Raw genomic sequence first — 16,374 nt, forward strand, 5'->3', positions numbered from 1 at the left:
CCTGCAGCGCCATTCAGTCCGTGCGTGGTGCACTCACACCCTGCAGAGCCATTCAGTCCGTGCACGGTGCACTCACACCCTGCAGCGCCATTCAGTCCGTGCGTGGTGCACTCACACCCTGCAGAGCCATTCAGTCCGTGCACAATGCACTCACACCCTGCAGCGCCATTCAGTCCGTGCATGGTGCACTCACATACCCTACGAGCAAAGCCCTGTGCCAGGCAGTGTACTGGGCACAGGGAACGTAGGGATTAGTTACGATAGTGAGCCAGTCTCTGCTTTTAAAGGATTTAAAACTTATTGAAAAATATATGCAGCAATAGTAGGGTTGGTTCTCCCGCCACAAGAATGTGGCCTGTGTCCTGGAGAATACAAACGAACCTTCCTCCGAGGACAGTGAGCACTAGGAAGGGGAAGGCGTGGGCAGGGCCACGGTCTGGGGTGCGCATCTGGGCCGGCACCAGTTAGACCCCACGTGGACGAAGCAGGAGTGGCCGGAGGAAGTAGGAGGCGAGGTCGGGAAAGCCCACAGCGTGGAGGACCTGGATGCCACATCAGTGTGGAGTCTGGTCTTTATGTCACAGGGAGCGGACGGATGGGTGGACTCTTGGGACAGAAGTCAAGGGTTTATCAGATTTATCCTGGACAGCTGAGACAAGACCTAGGGAGCCCCGTGAGGGGGCCCAGTGCTGTCAGAGGTTAAGTCTGCTGTCACTCGGACAAGAAGCCAAGAGGAGAGCAGCGGAGGACCTCACTCAGAGAACGGATGTGGCCGGACACCGACAGTAGGCTACTGGACATCCGTTCCTAGCTTCTTCGGGGCCAGTCGCCTGGACGTGTTCCAGGGAGGATTCCCCAGGACTCGCAGCGGCTCTGGGGGAGAAAGCACAGCCCTGTGGCCCAATTCCATGCAGTTGCTAATTGTGGGAACAGATTCACATCCAGGGAGTCTGGCCAGGGTGGGGGTTAGGGTTGGGGTCAGAGTTAGGGTTGGGGATAGGATTAGGGTAGGGTTAGGGTTAAGGTTAGGGTTAGGATTGGGGTTAGTGCTAGGGTTAGGGTTGGGGTTAAGGTAGGGTTAGAGTTAAGGTTAGGGTTAGTGTTAGGGTTAGGATTGGGTTTAGTTCTAGAGTTAGGGTTGGGGTTAGGTTAAGGTTATTAGGTTCGGGTTAGGGTTGAGGTTAGGTTAGGGTTAGGGTTAGGGCTAGGTTAGGGTTGGATTAGGTTAGTAAAAGGCTTGATTGCCTTTGGACAGGGTAGTGAGGAGGGTTAGGGTTAGGGTAGGGTTAGGGTTAGGGTTAGGGTTAGGGTTAAGGTTAGGGTTAGGGTTAGGGTTAGGATTGGGTTTAGTTCTAGAGTTAGGGTTGGGGTTAGGTTAAGGTTATTCAGTTCGGGTTAGGGTTGAGGTTAGGTTAGGGTTAGGGTTAGGTTAGGGTTGCATTAGGTTAGTAAAAGGCTTGATTGCCTTTGGACAGGGTAGTGAGGAGGGTTAGGGTTAGGGTTAAGGTTAGGGTTAGGGTTAGGGTTAGGTTAGGGTTGGATTAGGTTAGTAAAAGGCTCGATTGCCTTTGGACAGGGTAGTGAGGAGGGTTAGGGTTAGGGTTAGGGTTAGGTTAGGGTTGGATTAGGTTAGTAAAAGGCTCGATTGCCTTTGGACAGGGTTGAGGAGGGGTGCGAGGGGGAGCAGCGGAGTGAAGGTCGTTGGTGAAGGTGTGCAAGGTAACCTGGGAGTCCGGGTGCCAGCCATGGAGATAGCTGATGAGCAGATGTTTTTGTTTAATATGCAAATGCAGCTCTTTTATTCCCCTTTTCACTCCACTGAAGGAAAGAAATACAAATCTGATCACTTCCCTTTGATTTTTAAGTATTAAAGCAGCCCAGTCCTTGAAGAAGTAGAAAATAGTTCCTGATTTACTAATACTTTTGTTCTGGGATTAAAGAATCAGGGCGCAGGTGTTTAGTCATTGAGAAAATGGGGGACATTTACAATATTTTCAACAATAACAATAACTTTACAAAAAATGACATTGCATAAGAATCAGGTCATATACAGCCTTGGAGTTTGCCAGGGGACATGGATCGCTGTGGGAACCTGGTTGGGATGGGGGTGAGGATGGTCTGGGCAAAGGTGTCGGGGAGCCAGGCAGGCGTCCCCGAGCCTTGGGGAAGATGATGGGCCTGTCAGCACCGGGGTCCCCATCTCAGCTCCGTCCCACGTCCCAACCACATTACAGACGCTGCGAAGAGACGTGGTGGTGAACCACTGTGTAGAGACGGAACGATGCTTGGGCAGAGGGATGACCCCAGGGCACTGACTTGGAGGGCAGTAGGGAAGGGCGCAGGGGGTACCCGATGGACAGAGGTTGACTCTCCAGCCAATGCTGCCCAGTGGGGCTCTGCTGAGGTGAAGCAGGTTGATACAATGAAAACTGTGCACTGTGACTGTCCCCACAAGTTGATGGGGTAGCTAGTCATTTGTCTAGAAAAAAAGACTAGAAGGCCCCCTGCAACCAAGCCTAATAATGATAATATTAGAAGGTCTGAAAATTTTAGTAGCTAACTTATAAAACTCTGCTGAAGAGGAGCATGTCTATGTGCATGCACACAGGGTCTCAATGCAAAGTGTTAAGCCCTTTCCACCCACTGGCTTGGCTGCAAGGACATTTTAGCCGTCATATGCCGTGTGGCCACTAGATGTCAGGGTACAGCTGAGACCCAAATAGCCCCATTCCTCTGCAAGGCGGCACTGTCCTTGGAAGTCACCTAGACTCTAAAACACCCTACGCATTCAGATGGCAGGTGCTCTGACATCAGGGCCCCCTTTCCGGTGATGGGCACACGAGCATGATGCCTCACAAAGGTGGCGAGGCAGGCAGCGTGGGCTCCGGGACCAGGGTGAACTGGCTTTGCCTGTCGGCTTCTATAAGCTGTGTGCTCCTTAATTCACCCGCAGACGCCTCGTGCCTCAGTTTCCCCTGTGAAATAGGGCCTGCAAGGTTTTTGTCATAGGAGTAAAGTGCTAAAACACATACCACCGCCCAGTGGGGCTCTGCTGAGGTGAAGCAGGTTGATATAATGAAAACTGTGCACTGTGACTGGCACAGGGCTGGGCATTTTCTGGTCCCTGGAGGGTTGAGGGGGTACTGAACTGCCGTCTGAAGTGCTCGCTGGGACCCCATGTAGAGCTGCCCAGTCGGTTTGCACCAGGCTCGCTCCCGGTGACCTGTCAGCTCAGTCAGGAACTGGGCAACACCAGCAAAACCCACGTGTGTGAACACACACTCGCAGACACATTCTCCCCTCCCAGGAACGAGTCACTCACCCACTCTTCCGTGTGCTCCAGCAGCCCATGTTCTCGAACCCCTGCCTGGGTCCCGGCATGGAGCCAGCCCTGCACAGCAGCCTGACTGGAGGCCACCAGGTTCCAGTAGAAAGGATTTCTATCTGAATGCACATTGCAGGTAAGAAAGGATCTCCGTCTGGCCGGTGTGGCTCACTGGTTGAGCATCGACCCTGCATCAGGAGGTCGCCGGTTCGAGTCCCGGTCAGGGCACATGCCCAGGTTGTGGGCCCGATCCCCAGTGGGGGGCATGTAGGAAGTGGCCAATCGATGTTCTCTCTCGTCAATATTTCTACCTCTCTCTCCCTCTCCCTTCCTCTCTCTCTAAAATCAATAAAGGGGGAAAAAATTTTTAAAAAAGAAAGGCTCTCTTCCCGGTGCTCCGATAACGGAGAATTTGGTTGTTTTGCAGGTAAAAACGCTTCGGCACGTGGTCCAATTCCACGCCAGAAGGAGTGGGGACGGGGCTCCCTACTACAATCGTCCTGTGGTGACACTGATTTGTCAACCTCACTGGAAGAAGTAATTTCCAGCAACTAACTTGATCTTACTTTCTTGCCTCTCCTCGGTGAACTAAGAAACTCCTGCGCCCACCGGGTCCCTCTGCAGCTAGGACGTGACTAGCGCTACCGGCCGGAACTCCCTGCTAAGCCTCACGCTTGAGTCTCTGAAGCAGACGCACCTGTGGCAGGGCAGTCCACGTATCTGTCCTCGAAGATGACGGGCAGGGTGCTGCCGTCGCCGTCGATGTCCAGGCACTCGGCGGGCAGCGGGGGCATGGTGCTCAGGTACTCCGAGCTCCGGATGTCCAAGGACAGCTGGCTGTGGGACTGGGTCCTGGGAACACACGGGCCGGGTGGGCACAGTGAGCGTCCGGGAAGGGTCAGTGCTTTCAAACTGCTGCCCCATCCCCTGATCCCCAGAAAACATTCAGAAAATGCCCAACAGACTCTTAAACTGGCTGTCTGTCCGCCCTCCCTCTCCCCCAGCCCCACCGCCGCCGTCTGTCTGCCTTGTGCTGGAACTGGTCTGGGCAGAGCTTGGAGGTCCCAGATCGTGTGATGAGGCGAAACACAGGGCATCTATCGCCCATTCGGCGGGATGTCATACATGCCGTTCCAGTGGCACGTGGGCTGAATCTCCAAATGGCTAGGAAGCTTACACGTGGGAGGGAACACTGAAATCTGTGTATTTATACTCTCACCTCTCTAACCACTCACAGCACTTGGGGTCTGACTCACATTTGTGGCACTTCAGTTAAACGTTATCTAAAACGGCTTTTTTCCTGCTTACTGCGCAGACCCTGGCACCCTCAGTTGGGTGTAGGTTCCCTTATTTCACGAACCACGTTTTCTAGTTCCCCAACACAGCGTTTCAACAGCGCCCCATCTTCTTCCTCCATGACTCAAATGCCCTCCCCCAGCAGAAATCTGGTTCCTGAGTTTAAAATAATCGGAATTTCTAATTCAAAGGCTGGGGCGGTAGAGACCGTTCCTTCCCTTCTCCTCAACTTCCCGCAAAAGGGAGCGAGTTTATTTCTGCCTCCTCTCCTGGAAGGAAAAATACGGACACTCCCTCTTTTCCCTCGATGCCCGCGCGCTTTCACAGGGAAAAGAGGGAGAAGACTCGAGCGTGCACAGCTCATGTCTGTCTGTCTGTCTGTCGCGCATTTGGGAGTAGCCTGGCCCCACCCCTGTCCCCAGGCCTGTCAATCATCAGCCCCTGCAGAACAGGTCTCCAGCTGTGGAACTCCACATGGCCCAAAGCACTCTCAGGCCATGAAGATGAACACGTATGCATGTACGATCCCGTGTGCATGAATTTTCACATGCACAGGACTGTGTACGTTTTATGTCCTTATTTCCCAGTTGAAACCTAACCGTGCCTTCTCCTCCTCAGAGCCCCGAGGCAGCTGCCACGCCATCGTTCTTCGACCCTTCTCTAAGGACCCAAACCCAGAATTTTGTGCAGTCAATTCCGTACTTCGTAGCGGTCATCGGAGCCTGGTACCTTTGGTCCAGTTTTCAGTGTCTTACAAAAGTATATTGATGACTCCCAGTCAAGATGGGGGGTAAGTAAACGCGGTCTTGCCTCCCCCACAACCACATCAAAATTACAACTAAACTACAACACAACCATCGTTCAGAACCACCTGACATCCAGCTGAATGGAAGGCCTACAACCGCGAGATCAAAGAAGCAGAAGCAGCCCCATGAGACTGGTAGGAGGGGCGGAGGCGGATGGGCTGGTCCCACACCCTCGGCTGGGAAGGTCCTCCCTGAGCACTGAGGGGTCCCCGTCCCACACCAGGCCTAGCTCAGGGTCCCAGTGCCAGGAAGAGAATCCCCATCACTTCTGGCTGGAAAACCAGCAGGAACTGAGTCTCGGGGAGGCTGAGGCGGCTGGAGCCCCAGGCAGCTCCTCTTAAAGGGCCCGTGCACGAACTTACTTAGATTTGCTCCCTCTGAGCTCAGAGGGGAGGCGGCTTAAGGGGGACCAGAGACATACAGGGAAGAACTGAGCTGTTTGGATGAGAGCTGGAGAGGGAGCTTTCTCTTGGACAGCGTGCTGGCGGAGGCTGATGTTCCTTCGGTGAGCCCTTCCCTGGGGCAGCAGACAGCCGCCATATCTGGGACTCCAGCAACCTGGTCACACTGTTTGCTCCTCCCCACCACCACCCCCAACACACACACATACACACCCCGTGATTCCCTGAGGCCCCGCCCCACCCAACTTTCAGGCCCACCCAAGCTGTTTCCAAAGGCTTTACCATAGGACTGGCTTGTCTTGGATCCTGCCTCACAGTTTCCTAAAATCTCTCAAACAAGCAGCCCCATACCTCTCGATAAGGCCCCAGGCCCAGCACTAGAAGCAGCCAGCCTTGCTTCACAACTTGGCTTCTCCTGGGCTCCTCCAGGCCCAGCACAAGAAGCCGCATCTGCAGATCACTCTGTAGCTTATGCCTGGTGGCCATGGATAGAACACAGGCAGAGGCTGACCTGGCCCCAGAGCCAGCACACCCAGTGGACAGCTTCAGACCACGTCGAAACACCACCACCCAACCACCTCCACAGGTGACACACTCAGTGAGTGGACTCAGTGGGTCCCAGAGCCCTGCTGAAGTAAGACTTGCTCTGTGTGGTGGGCCCTGCACAGCTGATCCTCCAAGGGAGTCAGAGGCCAGTGGTCAGTGGGCACAGCCAGTCCTTGCAGCTGATCAGCCTGAGTAAATCCCTCCCATTGAGGTGCCAACAGCAATCAAGACTCAATTACAACAGAAGGGTGTATAGTCCACACTTGGGGTGCACCTCGAGGGCCCATCTGGGGCGAACAGGGAGGCTATGCCATTGGATCCTACAGGACACCTACAATAGGCCACCCTACGAAGCCTAGGAGACATAGCAACTCTACCTAATACATAGAAACAATCACAGGGAAGCAGTCAAAATGAAGAGACAAAAATCATGTCCCAAATGAAGGAAAAGAACAAAACTCCAGGAGAAGAATTAAACAAAATGGAGATAAGCAATCTAACAGATGCAGAATTCAGAACACAGGCTATAAGGCTGCTCAGGGAACTTGGCAAGACATGCAAGGAACTTAGTGAGACCTCCAAGGAACTTAGTGAGAACATCAATAACATAAAAAAGGACCAGTGAGAAATGAAAGATGCACTAACTGAAATAAAGAATAATTTACAGGGAATCAATAGTAGAGTAGGTAAAGCCAAGAAACAAACCATCAATTTGGAATATAAGGAAGCAACAAACACCCAATCAAAACAGCAAAAAGAAAAAAAAGAAAAAAAAAAATAAGGATAGTGTAAGGAGCCTCTGGGACAACTTCAGGCGTGCCAACTTCACATCCTACGGGTGCCAGAAGGAGAAGAGAAAGAACAAGAAATTTAAAACCTATTTGAAACAATAATGACAAAAACTTTACTAACTTGGTGAAGGAAACAGACATACAAGTCCAGGAAGCATACAGAGTCCCAAACAAGATGAACCCGGCCCTGGCCGGTTTGGCTCAGCGGTTAGAGCGTCAGCCTGTGGTCCACAGAGACCTGGGTTCGGTTCCCGCTAAGGGCATGTACCTTGGCTGCAGTTTGTCCCCGGCCCTGGTTGGTCGTGCGGGTGGCGGCCACTCGATGTGTCCCTTTCACATCAATGTTTCTCTCTCTTCCTCTCTCTCCTTCCCGCTCTATCTGAGTGAAAAATGGAAAAATGTCCTCGGGTGAGGATAAAAATAAATAAATAAATAAGATGAACCCAAAAAGGACCACACCAAGACATATCATTATCAAAATTCCAAAGGTTAAATACAAAGAGAGAATCTTAAAAGCAGCAAGAGAAAAGTAGTCTATAACCTACAAAGGAGCTCCCATAAGACTGTCAGCTGATTTCTCAAAAGAAACTTTGCAGGCCAGAAAGAAGTGGCAAGAGATATTCAAGGTGATGAAAAGCAACGACCTACAATCGAGACTACTCTAGCCTACAAAGTTATCATTTAGAATCGATGGACATATCGAGTTTCCCAGACAACAAAAAGCTAAAGGTGTTCATCACCACCAAACCAGTATTATATGAAATGTTGAGGGGTTTTCTCAAAGGAGAAAAAGTACAAAAACATGAACAATAAAATGGCAATTAATACATATCTATCAATTGAATCTACAAACAAAATGAGCAAGTAGAACAGAAACACTCATAGATACTGAGAACTTTTTGTTGCTTGCCAGATTGGGGGGTGGGGGGGGGCTTGGGCGATGGGTGAAAAAGACGAAGGAATTAAGAAGTACAAATTAATTGTTAGACTGATGAACCTCAAAGGGAGGGGGGAGGGAGGGTGGGATGAGATAAATCAAACAACTTCTATGCATATATCATAAACAATGGACACTGACAATAGTGTGGGGAAGACTGGAGGGGGGTGGGACTGGGGAGGAGGGGAGAAAAGGAGGGACATCTATAATACATTCAACAATAAAGATGAGTTTAAAAAAAAAATGTATATTGATGATGGCCCTGGCAGGTTTGGCTCAGTTGATCGGGCGTCATCATCCTGTGCACCAAAGGGGTGCTGGTTGGGTTGCCGGTTGGATTCCCAGTCAGGGCACAGGCCTGGGTTTCAGGCTCCATCCCCAGTAGGGGGTGTGCAGGAGGCAGCCGATTGATGTTTCTCTCTCATTGATGTTCTTCTCTCTCTCCCTCTCCTTACCTCTCTCTAAAGCATTCAATAAAAAAATATAGTTTTTAAAGTATATTGATTAAACAGCAACATGCATGACTGTGTAGACAGGCTAGGGTGTATACCCAGAGGGCTGAAACTCAATTCTAGACCTAAAGAGCCTATGGCATCACTAGTAAATCAGGTGATTGATGAAGTAATTATAATACAGCAGGGTAGGTCTAGCAGAATCAGGTCTAAGTTATTTAACGCAGGGAGTTACCTCCTGCTGGGATGTAGCTTCTTTAGCATAGGGACTTTGTGAACGTGATCAAGTGCCTAAAACAGGGCTTCGTATGTATTTAAAAAATGATTAAATATTCTAGGGGCATACACATGATGAGATATCACTTCACACCTGTCAGGTGGCTATTATTAAAGTAACGACAACAAACAAGTGTGGTAGGATGTGGACACGGTGGAACCTTTGTGGGAATGAAAACTGGTGCGCCCGCAATGGAGCGCTGTCCAGAAATTCCTCAAAAGTTTAAAACTAGAAATCGCATATCACCCGGCAATCCCACTTCTGGGTAACCCCCCAGAGAACCGAATCAGGACCTTCAGGGACAGTAACACTCCCACAAGCCTAACAGTATGACCCACAACAGCCGAGACACGCAGACAAGCTGAGTGTCCGTGGACAGAGGAATGGATAAAGAAAATGTGGTGGTGTGCCCTGGCCAGTTTGGCTCAGCGGTGAGAGCGTCGGCCTGCGGTCCAGAGAGACCCGGGTTCGGTTCCCGCTAAGGGCACGTACTTCGGTTGCAGTTTGTCCCCGGCCCTGGTTGGTTGTGCGGGTGGCAGCCACTCGATGTGTCCCTTCACGTCGATGTTTCTCTCTCTCTCTCCCTTCCTCTCTCTCCCTCCCACTCTATCTGTACAAAAAATGGAAAAATATCCTCGGGTGAGGATAAAAAAAAATAAAAAAAAAAAAAAAAAGAAGAAAATGTGGTGCAATGGAATGCCATTCAACCTTTCAAAAGAAGGAAATTCTGCAACATGCGACAACACGGGTGAACTTTGAGGGCATTACGCTAAATGAAAGAAGCCAGTCACAGGACAAATACTGCAGGATTCCACTTATATGAGGTGGCTAAACTGTCCAGTCCATGGGATCGGGGAGTGGAGCGTTGGTGGCAGGGGCTGGAGGGAGTGGGGGCGGGGAGCTTCTATCAGTGGGCATAAAGTTTCAATGAAGAAAGATGAGAATCTCCCAGGGGACTGCTGTATGGAGCAGTCAGTGCTCCACTGTCAGAACTTCCACTTTTGATACATGTAACACTGCTCACACCGTGTAGCTACATTTGGAACTCTAACAGCATTGTTCCTTTTCATGCAACATGTAACATTGACCACAGTGCTTGCTTTAATACCATTACTCTGTTTATTACCTACTTATTTCAATGCCACCTTTGCCCTGACTCCAGCACAGCCCAACAGCCTACAGATCCTTCTATTTTAGAGGCTGAAAAATCCACATTTCATTTTTCAGGTGTATTCTTTAGAAGAATGACTCAACGCTACATATAGGAGCCAGAGCATGTGGGCTAGGACGTGGGATCTGGATTGCGACAGATCCGTGGATAGGTCACTTGCTCACTGTGTGGTCTAAGATAAATCACTTCACCTCTGTAAGCCACCCAGGTGTCCCCAGGTGGTGGTGGTGGTGGTTTTTCTTCTTCTGAACCGTGGGAATAAAAACAGTTCCTACTTGCAGGAGGTAGTGTGGACATTACACGAGCCAGTGCGTACAAAGCACTCGGCACAGTTTCTTGCCAGAGTCATCTCAACAGACTAAGCTTCAGGAAGGCAGGGAAAGTGTCTCCTTTCCAATCCCATACACGCAGCATCTTGTAACACAAATGAGTTGTAAACTCACACAGTGGAAGTGAAGTCATCAGTACAGGTCTTTATGCACATGGACACTTGCACTTTCATGAATTACACAAACTTTCATTGAGCACTTCTACCATGTGAAGAGCGCTGGCTAGACATTGGCTAAACACAGAGGAACCATAAGACACCCTTGCTGCTAGCCAGTTCTACATGACTTTTGAACACTCTTAAATACCACAACCGTGGCAGGAAACAGTCGTCATTTTATGTGGCATCTCGGACGATCAACAGACTCCCAGAGACACACACACAGCCACCGAAGTTTCAGAAACACTTCGCGCTCTCACGATCTATTCCATCCTCCCCGATACTGTTCTAGCCAACCCTACCCTACCCAGCCTTTTCATGGAGAAAGTGCCGCCCCACGTCCACCAGGTCGATCTCACAGTCCACTCCATGATCCTGACCTGTTATTTGAGAAACGCAATCCAGTCTGAACGTAAACAAGATGCATCTCGACAGATAGATCAACACCTGGGCCACCTCGTCGGTCCACTTGTCCCCCCTCATGTGGGAAGGAGGTTCTTGCCTCTTATGTAAGTGGGAGGACCTGCAGCAGCTGTCTCTCTGTCCAGCTCTGACCTCCACGGGCAGACCCTTGTTCACACGGTGGCCAGAGCTGCACAGCCTGACCACTAGCTTCAGTTTCAGTCCTATTCACAGAACTTTGTACCTTCACCTGGTGATATTTGGCCAGAAATGAAACGCCCCTCTTTCTCAATAGTTCTTATTCTTTTTTTAAAAAAATTTTTTTCCTTTATTGATTTTAGAGAGAGAGGAAAGGAGAGGGAGAGAGAGAGAGAAACATCGATGAGAGAGAACACTGATTGGCCGCCTCCTGCATGCCCCTCACTGAGGACCAGGTCCACAACCTGGGCATGTTCTCTGACTGGGAATCAAACTGGGGACCTCTTGGTGCATGGGACGATGCTCAGCCACTGAGCCACACCAGCTGGGCAATAGCTCTTATTCTTAATGATTTAATTAAATGTTCATTTCTTCTTGAACAGTTTTGTTTCTATCCTAGTCTATGTTTTAAGTTATAGGTTGATGGCCACTATTAATTGAATGAGTATACATTTCTCTCATCTCCAAAGTTATACTAGGGGACAAACATTACGGTCTCTTTTCACACTGGTATTTTTTCCCACAGCGCTGACCACATTTGGCATGTCGTGTTTTATTTACTCCTACTCCTTACATAAAATCCCCACGACCCAGGAAATTTGATTTGTTCACGGTGGATATCCAACAGCCCGAATCGTGTCTGGATCACAGTCAACGGTAATAGATATTTGCTGCATGAAGGGCTCTCCCCTTGACACCCAAGCGACCCGAGGGAAGTCCAGAAGCTGGTTTGACGTCACAAGTAGGACCAGTCAACAGAACCAAGATGACAAACCATGTCTGGGAGATCTGAAAGTCCAGGTCTCTCCACCAAACTCATTCGACAATAAAAGATGACATTGATCATAATTGTCATGGTATGAAGTCCAAAGCCTTCACCCTGGTCAGCAGGGTCCCACGGGCTGCTCCGTGCCTGCCCGTGTCTTCTGTCTGCACTTCAGCATTTGTTCCCACAGGAGACCTTCCCCCCGGGGTACCCCTACATCACCGCTGAGGCAGCTCGCTGTGAGCCCGTCCTCAGCGACACCTTCCCCCATCACTGCTGCTACAACAGTCTTCCCCTCTCCGGGGCGCTGCGGGACCCGCGCACTGCCCACACCGCTTCCCAGCCCACGCTCGGGGACAGCCCGTCTGGAGCTGGGAGCTGAGCCCCAGGGAGCATTCCCACGGGGTCCGCAAACACCGCAGACCAGAGTCGACTGCTTTTGCCCTTCTGAGAGCTAGTGACTCCGCATTGGCAAGGACGCTGGCTGGTCCCCTTCTCTTCCTTCTCTGTGTCTTTGCTTTGATTTGCTTCCCTTCACTCGCCCCTGCCTAAACTGACATCATGTTTCTCCACTGAGATGGGTGACCCCCGAGAACGGTGTCTCCACGCTGCCCCTGCGGTGCCCGGGTCGCGATACACATCTGTGGACGCGTCGCGCATCATCCGACACGCCCCGAGCGCCCGATGGCTGGCACCGCCCGCGCCACGGCACGCGGGTTCTCACTCGGTCCTCACAGCGACCATCCGGCCCGTTTCAAGGAGATTAGGTAAGGTTTAGCAAGAACTATAATAATGTAATAAAAGTAAAAACCAAGAGGGACATAAAATTACTTTCTCATGGGCCCCCTGGAGGATCAGGGTTTTGGACCCAGGTCCGCCGGATGCTAGATCACCTGTCCTCTCCCGAGTGGCCGGCATTCCAACAAAACTCTTCCAGGACAACAGTCGCCTGTGTGTCTCGTCACCTCCGTGGCTGCTCACACTCCTGGGAACACACCCGTGGCCCAGCCAGAGGAGGTTTGCCTATTGCTGGGGTGAGTCGGGACCGAGTTTCCTGCTTTTCCGTATTTTTACCTGTTCTGGTTTCAGTCTGAGGAAACGCATTCAGGCAGTTCTAGCCAGGGCTGCAACGGACGCCTGAGTAAATGAAGGACAGACAGACTCTGGACATCTGCGAACCAACTGTTCCGACACACGACGCGGTGTCCGCGGGCCGCTCACGTTCATGGGCCACGAGGCCGGCTTTCCGTGGCGGTGAGCGTCCCAGACACGGATGTGGGGGGCGAGGTCGTAGCAGACGAGGGTGAAAGACCCTCCGGGGTGTGCCGAGCGGTGGGTGAACCTCGCGTGCCCCTGCGGGCTGGCGGCCGCCTCGCAGACATTCCTCATCCACACTCAGGTCTCCGGCGAGTCTCGTGCAGGCCGACAGGAACCCTCGGGCCGGCGTGGCGAGGGCCAGCCCGTCCTGCGGCCACGTCTCTGCTGCCCAGGGACACCTGAGCGAGGAGGACCTCACCTCGTGCCAACACTCTGACCTTCTGGGCTATATTTTAATTTTGTTTCTTTATTTTTGGATGAAGGTGAACTTAAAACTTCATCAGCCCCACTCATGAGGGAGTTTAGTCCTAAATCAGCGACACGCATCCCACAGGCACTGCAAAGTCCCCGGCGAATTCCGTGGTTTCCCCTGACGTAGCCCGTGCCCACACCATCTGCTTCACTTCATTTCTGCAAGGAGGACCTGCCACCGAGGTCCGCGGGGGCCTCGGAGGGCGCGACTCTGTCGGCGGAGCCATAATGACACCCGATGGAGATGACTTGGCTGCGGCCCTCCGCCCCGGCCAGCGCCCCCTCTGCGCTCTGTCTGCCCCCTGTGCCGGCGGGCGGAGGCAGGTGACCTCGGCCCCGCAGTCACAGATGAAGGGGAGTTGTCACTTTGAACAACGTCTCGGGTGCCAACTTTGAGGGGTGACACGGGCATGTAATGGTTACTCACAGATTTTCCTGGAAGGTCAGGACCGCAAGTTTTTGGTGTTCCATGTAAAAGAAAGCCTCGGAGAACCTTCGGACCTGAGGGATAAAACCACGCACAGTTTCACTCGTGGGCTCGGCATGGGCAGCACCTCGAATTTATGGGGAAAGTGAGATCCCCGGAGGTAAGTCCTAATGGAGGAGCCGAGCCCGCTCCCCAGACAACAGTCTTCCTCTCCCTCCACAGGGCCCTCCCTCTTTCATGGATAGTTTAACGTGTTTATGAATCCGTTCTCGCATCGCTTTCTGTCATTTTTATACTGAGGTCTGATTTCTCCTGCTAGGACGTAAGACCCTTGAACACAGGGGCCATACACAAATGCAGATGACAGAGAATTTGCAAAGCCGGCCCTGCGGCACATCCCGAGCCTCTGTGCACCCAGGTGTGTGGTCCTTTGGCTGGAGGAGCCTGCGCCTTCTATTACGTATCGGGACTTGTCCACACACACCCACTGGGAGCACACAAGCACCCCACGAAGGGTGTGTGACATTTGAAAATACTTCTCAAAGCGCTTGTCATGCTTGCGATGGGCTCTGCTGCCGTGTGGAGCTGAGGGAGGTGGTCTACGGGCGGGAGAGCCCGCTTTGAGAGGCCATGTCCAGACAAAACTCAGTCTGGTTCACGGGGAGCCAGGACCAACCCCAACTCTTCCTGCCCCAGGAACCAACTGCTGGAGAGCCCCCCCCCCCAGGTCCCTGGCCTTACCCTCAGGGTGTGGTGCTCCTGCGTGAGGTAGGAGGTCACCTGGGAGTGCAGAGTCACCGTGTCCAGGAACTGGGTCCACAGTGCCATCAGGTGGGAAGCCAGCCAGGCGAGGTCCTTACTTATCTGCTCGGCCACCCTCTCCGGAGTGTTCAGCACCTGGGGAGGCAGCCAGGGGCGGTCAAGGCCCCTCCTCCGGGAGCGACCCCAGTCTTCTCCCTGCCTCTCTCCTTCCGTAGCTTTGACTCTCTCCCGTTACGTCCCGGGCGCAGTGTCCTGCAATCATCATGGCTTCCACTCGTCAATATTCACTACCGGGCCATGGAGCACCCCGTGTTCCGCGGGCACGCCCGTTCCGTCCTTGCAGTTACGATTCCGTGGACTTTGATCATCGTCACACAGGAGAACTAGCTGACACCAGGGACTGAGGAGCACGGCCAAGGAGACGCATGGCCAGACACACGGCTGCGATTCAGCGGCAGGGGGAGCCGAAGCCACACCCCCGCAGCCTTCCCATGGCAGGTGTCCGCACACCCTCTCCTCCGTCTGGACACCCCACCCCGACCGCCCCCCATCTCAGAGCCCCTGGCCTCGCCCTGGCCCGTCTGGACACCCCCACTCCGACCGCCCCCCATCTCAGAGCCCCTGGCCTCGCCCTGGCCCGTCTGGACACCCCCACTCCGACCGCCCCCCATCTCAGAGCCCCTGGCCTCGCCCTGGCCCTTCTGGACACCCCACTCTGACCGCCCCCCATCTCAGAGCCCCTGGCCTCACCCTGGCCCTTCTGGACACCCCACTCTGACTGCCCCCCATCTCAGAGCCCCTGGCCTGGCCCTGGCCCTTCTGGCAGCGTCTGCCGGCATGTGAACCGTCCATTCCAGAGGCTTCTAGTGCTGGGAAAGTCTCTTCCATCTTTTATCCCTACCCAAGGCAGTGGCTGGCATGAAGTGGACACTTAATAACTGTGTACAAGGGTCACGTGGAGGAAGCACACCCATCGCCCGTCAATGCACAGCCCTGCGTTTGCAGACGGAAACCCCCGGAACCTTTTCCACCCCAGCCCATGCAGCCCCAGACGATGCAGTCAGTTCCGTGCGTGACCACGAGGTGGCGACGTTCCTCCTCTAACGGCTCTCAGGGCTGTGAGCACACCCAGGGGTGTTGGGGAGGGGCTCTTTCTTCCACTCGGAGCACCAGGCCTGCCCTTCAGCAGCCATGAAGCAGGCCGACACCCACCCCACTTCCCTCCCCTCCTGTCTCCAGCCACAGCCCTGCAGCAGTCAGCGAGTTCAGCTGCTTTGCACCAAATAGAACCTGGGCAGCACTTGCACTCAGAGCGGGGTGGTGCCCGTGCACCTTGGGGCCCACACGAGATGTATCTGACGGTTATCACCTGAACCGCTGCAGGGACCGGAGGCGACACAGTATGACCGTGGCCCGCCCGTGGCCTGGGGTTCAGGCCTGGGCCCACAGCCTAGGGGTTCAGGGACTTTAAGGCAGCCACACTCCTCTGTGTCTGCTTGTGGCAAACCAGTGGGGACCTCTCCTGCCTCCCCCCGTCCTGGGAGGCTGCTGAGGGAGCAGAGCCTTCATCAGGGCCGGGAGCCGACATCCAGGTATGCATGACTCCAGCCACCCGACCTGAGGGCTCAGCTCTCCACGTACCTGCAGCTCCGAGCACAGCCGGGCCAGCGTTGCCTCCACAGCGAGGGACTCTGGGAAAAGAAACAGCAGCCATGAGACGGACTCGCCCCGACACGCAGCCACTGCTCACGGCAGGAGAGG

At 53.0% G+C, this 16,374-nt stretch overlaps 1 protein-coding gene across 1 annotated transcript in view; it reads right to left on the bottom strand.

Annotated features, from left to right (window-relative positions):
* The window catches only part of FAM135B (family with sequence similarity 135 member B), a 92,343-nt gene that overhangs the window by 15,435 nt on the left and 60,534 nt on the right, over window positions 1-16,374 (bottom strand). Inside the window, exons 8-11 of the mRNA XM_036264156.1 lie at window positions 16,255-16,304; window positions 14,593-14,748; window positions 13,852-13,925; window positions 4,023-4,177 (exon numbers count right to left, since the gene is read on the bottom strand). Coding sequence (XP_036120049.1) covers window positions 4,023-4,177; window positions 13,852-13,925; window positions 14,593-14,748; window positions 16,255-16,304 — 435 coding nt within the window. The remainder of the gene's footprint in view (window positions 1-4,022; window positions 4,178-13,851; window positions 13,926-14,592; window positions 14,749-16,254; window positions 16,305-16,374) is intronic.

The sequence above is a fragment of the Molossus molossus genome, unplaced genomic scaffold (genome assembly GCF_014108415.1).
Source record: "Molossus molossus isolate mMolMol1 unplaced genomic scaffold, mMolMol1.p scaffold_m16_p_16, whole genome shotgun sequence".
In the NCBI taxonomy this organism is placed as follows: domain Eukaryota; kingdom Metazoa; phylum Chordata; class Mammalia; order Chiroptera; family Molossidae; genus Molossus; species Molossus molossus.